Genomic DNA, 7,742 nt, shown 5'->3' with positions numbered 1-7,742 from the left:
AGGTCCCTGCGTTGCTAGAAGGACCTTGCACGCTGATCTCCCAAGAACCGAGCAACCCTCAACAAAACCCTCCTCTCGGCCCTTCACCCAAATGCATTCCTTAGATGATATAGAAGCGAGGATATCGAAGAACGCGTTCTGGGAGAATCATTTTCTTGCAATAAGTGGTGTGACCGAAGCCTTATAGCTGTGGGAGGCTAAAAAAATGAGGAGAAAATCTGAATGGAGGGGGGTGTTGGATGTGGGGAGTAATATTTAGGTTTAGGGCTAAGTAGGTGTTAAATAAATAGTTTAAAATTTGATTAATGGGCCTTTATTTGATAATTGAAAGTTTAAAAATATAATTAATCTCAATAAGATTAAAAGTAGGCCCATTAAATCCAAACACACTCTCGAAAAATATTTCTTGTAGGAAAGTTTGTGAAAATATTAGCCGAACTTTCAAAAAGTCCCCCAATTTGATAAAATTTACGTACCGTTAAAAAATAAAATCATGCGGGTAAAATGCCCAATAAAATCCCATTTTTAAAAAATATCCTTAAAAACACCTTATAAGTTAGCAAAAATTAATCATGTAATAAAATAATTTTCCTGAAAATTATCCGGTCTCCGTTCCTCGTTCGAGCGTGAAATGCACCTAGAAACCCTGATGCATGAAATTATAAAATTTCATGAATTAAATCATTTCATGCATGATTTATGCATAAAATTCATAAAAATAATTAAACACATAATTTAAAATAAAATCCTAGATTGCATGCATTCATGTTACATGATTTAAATTCTTGGACCTTACAACTCTCCCCCCTTAAACAAAATTTTGTCCTCGAAATTAGAACATACCGAATAACTCCGGTAGCGACTCCTCATCTCGGTCTCGGTCTCCAAAGTAGCCTCCTTCTCAGAATGATTAAGTCACTTGACTTTGACCATCTGGATCACCTTGTTCCGGAGTCTCTTCTCTTGCCTGTCCAAAATCTGAGTGGGTTTCTCCTCGAATGAAAGATGCAGTGTCAGTTGAAATGGCTCATAGTTAAGCACATGCGATGGATTAGACATGTACTTCCGCAGCAGGGAGACTTGAAACACATTATGAACTCCTGCCAGATTGGGCGGTAATGCGACTCTATATGCAAGTGTCCCAACTATCTCTAGGATTTCAAATGGTCCGATGAATCTATGGTTGTGCTTGCACTTCTTTCTGAACCTCATCACACCCTTCATCGGTGTGGACTTCACGAAAACATGATCCCCTACTGCGAACTCAATATCTCTCCGTCTTTGATCAGCATAACTCTTCTGACGGCTTTGTGCAGTCTTCATCCTATCCCTAATCCTGGCCACTAAATCCGATGTCTGTCTAACAATATCCTGACCCAACTCTGCTCGCTCACCTACCTCATCCCAATAAACTGGCGACCCTACACTTTCTCATGTATATTACCTCGTATGGAGCCATACCTATCAATGCCTGATTACTATTGTTGTATGTGAATTCCACAAGAGGTAACTTCGGCTCCCAGCAGCCTTGGAAGTCGATCATGCATGCTTGGAGTAGGTCCTCCAGAATCTGAATCACCCTCTATGTCTGACCGTCTGTCTGAGGATGGAAAGCGGTACTGAACAGTAGCTTCGTACCCAACGCCTGATGGAGACTCTTCCAGAATGCAGATGTGAATCTCGGATCCCTGTCTGAAATGATGGACACTGGAATCCCATGCAGTCTGACAATCTCCTGATGTACAACTATGCGTACTGAGTCATGGTGAATGTCTTCCTGATCGGTAAGAAATGAGCTGATTTAGTGAGCCGATCAACAATCACCCATATGGCATTAAATCCTCCAGTAGTCCTTGGAAGCTATGTCACAAAGTCCATAGTAATATTCTCCCATTTCCATTCGGGAATAGTGAGTGGTCTCAGCTTCCCTGCATTTCTCTGATGCTCTGACTTGACTTGCTGACAAGTCAAACACTCGGAGACAAACCGCAGAATATCTCTCTTCATGCCCGGCCGACAATATAGAGCATGTAGATCCTTGTACATCTTCGTTCTCCCTGGATGGATGGAGTACGGGGTGCTGTGGATCTCGCTCAAGATATCTGCTCGAAAGGAATCACTATCAGGAACCCATAGGCAGTCCCTATATCTTACTATGCCGTCAACAACTGTATATAGCCTCTGGACCATAGCCTCGTCCCTCTGTCTCCACTTCTATGACTGCACGTCAGAGGTCTGCCCTGTCTGGATTTTGTGCCTCAGTTTCGGCTGTACTGTCAGAGTAGAAAGATTCGAGGCCTCGCCCCTAGCATAAACTGCAAGCTCAAATCTCTGAATCTCAGCCTGTAGCGATCTCTGCACTGAAAAATGGGCAATCACATCATGCTTCCTGCTCAGAGTGTCTGCTACCATATTAGCCTTACCCAGATGGTAGCTAATGTCACAATCATAATCCTTCACCAGCAGAAGCCACCTACTCTGTCTCATATTCAGTTCCTTCTGTGTGAAGAAGTACTTCAGGCTCTTATGATTTTTGAAAATCCTGCACTTCTCCCCATACAGATAGTGTCTCCAGATATTCATGGCAAATACCACTATTGCTAGCTTGAGGTCATGAATCGGATAATCCTTCTCAGGAACCTTCAGCTGTCTGGACGCGTAGGCTATCACTCTGTCCTGCTGCATCAGAACTGCGCCCAACCCAAGCATAGATGAATACGTATAGACCACAAACTCTCCCTGCCCTGATGGCATAGCTAGTACTGGTGCAGTGGTCAAAGCCAACTTCAGTCTTACAAAGCTCTCCGAACACTCAGGTCCCCAGATAAACTTGCCATTCTTCTTCGTCAGGGCGGTCATAGGCATCGCAATAGAAGAGAAGCCCTGGATAAACTTCTTATAGTAACCTGCCAATCCCAAGAAGCTACGGATCTCTGTCACACTCTTAGGAACTGGCCGATATCTGACTGCCTCTACTTCACTGGGGTCGACCTCTATGCAATCCTGTGATACAATGTGGGCCAAGAATGCTACTCAATCAAGCCAGAACTCACATATAATGAACTTGGCATTCAGTCATCTATCTTGTAGAGTCTGCAATATTGTCCTCATGTGCTGACTGTGCTCTTCCTTGCTCTTCGAATAGATCAGGATATCGTCAATGAAGACTATGACGAACCAATCCAAATACGGTTGAAACACACAGTTCATGAGATCCATGAAGATCACTGGTGCGTTCAACAGACCGAATGGCACCACCATAAACTCATAGTGCCCGTAACGCGTCCGGAAGGCTGTATTATGCACATCTGTCTCCCTCACTCTCAGTTGGTGTATCCGAATCAAAGTTATATCTCGGAGAACACAGATGCTCCTTGAAGCTGATAAAACAAATCCTCGAACCTCGGCAACAGATATTTATTCTTGACTATGACCCTGTTCAGCTCTCTGTAATCGATATACTGTCGAATGCTGCCATCCTTTTTCTTAACAAAAAGAACTGGTGCACCCCAAAGAGAAAAACTAGGGCGAATGAAACCCTTATCTAGGAGGTCCTGAATCTGAGCTTTGAGCTCCTTCATCTCTGTAGGTGCTAACCGGTAGGGTGCTTTAGATATCGGAACTGTGCCTGACATAAGCTCAATCGAAAATTCCACCTCTCTGTATGGTGGGATGCCTGAAACATCGTCAGATAAAACACTGGAGAACTCCCTTACCACATCAACGTCATCTAGCCTCATCTAGACTGGCTCAGACACTGACATGGTACTGGCAAAAAATGCCTTGCAGCCTCTCCTCTTTAGCTTCCTCGCGCACAAGCAGGAAATGACGTGCAACATCTGCTGATGTCTTGCTGCCTAAAAAAAATGGCTTCCCACTGGGCGATCTGACAGAAACTGACCACTGTCGTAAATCTATGACTGTTCCATGAGAAGATAGCAAGTCCATGCCCAAGATGATGTCAAACTCCGGTAGTGGTAGCATAATCAAATCTGCATGCATTGCATACTTCTGTAACCCGAGCTCCAATCTCTTCACTATCTGAGAAGTGAACATCTGATCACCGGATGGGATCGATACTCTGAAACCCAAATCCATAGCTGCAGGTATGATACATAGTCGCTTCACGAAAGATTCGGATATAAATGAGTGTGTATCCCCTGAATCTAGCAATGGATGCGTGGCTATACCTGCAATACATATCCTCCCTGCGACAAAATTTACCATCAAATCTAATAGTGTTGAACTTAAGAAATTTCTTATCGGCAATTGACTCAAGATCCTCGAAAAATCACTAAATCAACCCAAACATCAATTCCCAAAATTCGAAATTCAACCTCAGAAAAATCGAAAATTGCAAACTATCCCTTAGAGTTTCGAAAATTGCAGATTGGTCCTTGATTTGTTCTAAAATTGCAATCTGACCCCATAAAATCATTGGTCGATAAATTTGTTCTCAATCAAATAATTAAATTTTTAGTCTCAACTAGGTAGAGCATGCATTCTAATTCCTTCTAAATCATCAATTCCAATACTTAGATCCTCCTACAAGCATAAAACCCAAACAATTGTGCAGTAAATTAAAATATTAAACCAAAGGGTTACCGGTAATCAGTGTCGAGTCTGGTGCTATCTCAGCCTCCTCGGCGTGCATAACAGAAGCCGGGCGAGTAGTGGGCTCTTGTTTCTAGAGCAATTCGCTGCTTGATGGCAATCCTGTCCACAAACAAAGCACTTGAAAGTTCCTCACCTGCACTCGTCGAAATGGAACCTGCTGCACTGAGGACATGACTGCCTGTCATCTGGCTTAGGCACCCCTGGAGCCTGAGGAGGTCTCTGTTTCTATGGCCTCCTACCCTGTCCCTGGGGTCTCTCCTGCCCCTGCTGCCTCGGTGGCCCAGTAAACTGTTTCTTGTGAGGCTGGGAACCGGACTGAGCCTGCCGCCTCTTCCTATCCATGTCATGGCCTATATCTCGCAGTTCATGCTCTGCCTGAAAAGCACATGCAGTGGCCTCATCATAACCTGACGGCCTCATCAGCATGAAGTCCCGGTGAAGAGTGGGTCTCAGTCCATCAAGGAAATGCCTAAGCTTCTGGGCGGCATCTCCTGCTATCATGGCACAAAATGGCAGCCCCTGTCGACTTACGGATAAACTCCACCACATAAAACCCTCTCTGCCGGAGGCTCATGAACTCTCTCGTCAGGTAGCCCCTGACGTCAGCTGGAAAATACTTCCCGAAGAACATCTCCCTGAATCTGGCCCACGTGAGAGTAGCCACATCCACCGTATGTTCAGCTCCCTCCCACCATAGGGACGCATTTCTCTCAGCATATAAATGGCGTACCTGGCCCGGCCGCCATCCCTCTTCTGCAGATAATCAAAATGTAACTCCAGAGACCTAATCCATCCATCTGCAATGAATGTATGTGGTACCCTTGAACTCCTTTGGGTTAAGCCTACAGAACTGCTCAAAAACATCTGTCTGAGGCCTAGGAGTCTACTGTACCTACTCTAGTAGCCTAGCCATACCCTCCAGAACTCGAGTGGCTGAGTCCCCTGGCGGCGGCGGCGGTGGCCCTCTGCCACCTCATGGAATATCATCCTTTATGTCAACGCTGGGGTCGCGTCTGAGAGGCATGATCTGAATACAGTCCTATTTTTAAGCGTAACACATCACGCAATTAATCTAGTTTTTAAAATAATAAACTTTAAATCGTAAAAGTAGTTAAATAAGTACAGTAAATCGTCGTAAAGCATAAATCATGTAAACATGCAGGTGATAACAGTCAATCATTTAAAATATTTAAGACATAAAGCTTACAGACTTGAGGCTTGAAAACTGAGCGACAGAAGTTGGCAGTGGCACAACCCTATACAGGACCCTTGCTCTCATACGAACTATAACGTCTACTCATTTTAAGGTGCAGATTTATTTTATTTTTTTATTTTTAAAAACTCACATTTCCAAAATAACATTTAAAATATTCGTATTTTATCTGACAATAAAAATAGCATAGTTTAAAATAACCAACATCATTCAAGGTCAATCGTAAACATGTACGAGTAAAAATGTAATATCATCATCGTATAAAATGTTTAACTCCTCCCAAAAACTCATAAATCAAATGCGGAAAAATTTGCGGTCCTCGGGTTATGTCACCGCACCAGGTACTGTCTGCTCAGAGTTCAGCGCCTCCAGTCTCCTCAACATCAAGCTCACCTGCATCACACACGCCTAGTGAGTCTAAAGACTCAATAAACCTGTACCAGGAATAATAAGTACATATACATGGCACACAACAGTGAAAAATATCATACTCAACATATCTTTCATGAACTTAAAAGCATAACAAAAACGTGTGGTGTAAAATCATATCATGTCAAATCATGTCATCTCGTGTCATCATATACGTATACATTTTCATTTAATTGAATTCAGTTAATTAGTTATGACTTTCGTATCAGCTCTATCGTATCAGCTCTATCGATGGATCCATCTACATGTAACCACGGTACCAGGCGGCGGGAACATCAACGACAACATTACTCGTCCACTGAGCCTTGGCCTCAGCTAATCATATCAAATGCAATAGTATACATATACATTGTCAGTCACAACCAATTTCCATCCTTAAAAAATATCATTATATTCACCACTTAATTAAAAACATGCATTTTACGTAACTTTTCCTTAAAATCAAGCATGCATCGTTTATACCATAATTACATAAAAGTCATAAACGTTATGCATGAACATTTAAAATATCATAAATGTTTGCTCAGGGAGCTGCAAGTACCAAAATCTCACCTCAGGTGCAAAATGACCATTTTGCCCCTGGACACCCAAAAATTATCGTTTTAATCCTGGACCTCTAAAATTGTCCCGAAGCTTACCAAACTCCTTATAGTGTCCCAAAACATTTTTATAAGCATTCCTAGATGTAAACTCGAGCCTATTTTACAACTTAACCGTTTCATTTAAAAACTTGGACCGGGGTCCCGGTTTTAACCTTAATCCAACCGAAACTCAACAAAAAATTTTTCCCAACTTAAAACACCACTTAATATCACCAAAGTAGCCCTAAACCTTTAAATTCGAACCACCCCAGCCCCCGAACAACTCGCTCTGAGCTGCTGAAATTCCAGCACACAATCCGAAAACAAAACCCTCTTCGCCCAACTCGACTCTAACTTGCTTGCCACTCCAACCAGTCTCGAACCAACCCACTAGGGGACAAGACCAGACCCTAATAAACCTATAAGACCCACGGACCAAGCCCCATGGAAGCAGCACTAAACCTACGATTGCTGGACACCGAGGAGCACCACACGACCACTCTTGCACTCAAGACTCGATCGCGCTTGGGGGTAGTTTCCAACAGGTGCCGAGCCCTTCCAAGCCTTGTCTCAGACCCACCAGGGTCTGGTCTAAGGCTCGTCTAGGTCCCTACGTTGCTAGAAGGCCCTTGCACGCTGATCTCCCAAGAACCGAGCCACCCTCAACAAAGCCCTCCTCTCGGCCCTTCACCCAGATGTGTCCAGCGACTCTTATATGCCCCAAAACAGTACCTTGACACTACGAGCAGCCCCTAAACAATCAAAAACCGCAGCCCCCTGCACACCGAAACAAAGCGTGAGTTATAGATCAGAAAATGGAAAAAAATGCAACAAACCCGTTCGATCTTCATGCATGGAGTTGGATCCAGATTTTCACACATAAAGCAACATTTAACAGCATG

The 7,742-nt window shown here is 43.4% G+C and overlaps 1 protein-coding gene across 1 annotated transcript; it reads right to left on the bottom strand.

The window, feature by feature from the left end:
• Positions 1–915: 915 nt before the first annotated feature.
• On the bottom strand, positions 916–1,323 carry LOC140839124 (uncharacterized). Its single transcript, XM_073205758.1, has one exon. The coding sequence runs from the start codon at positions 1,321–1,323 to the stop codon at positions 916–918; it is 408 nt and encodes a 135-aa protein (XP_073061859.1).
• Positions 1,324–7,742: the final 6,419 nt, after the last annotated feature.

This window comes from Primulina eburnea, chromosome 8 (genome assembly GCF_022965805.1).
Source record: "Primulina eburnea isolate SZY01 chromosome 8, ASM2296580v1, whole genome shotgun sequence".
Classification (NCBI taxonomy): Eukaryota; Viridiplantae; Streptophyta; class Magnoliopsida; order Lamiales; family Gesneriaceae; genus Primulina; species Primulina eburnea.
This window is presented reverse-complemented; position numbering and strand designations above follow the sequence as displayed.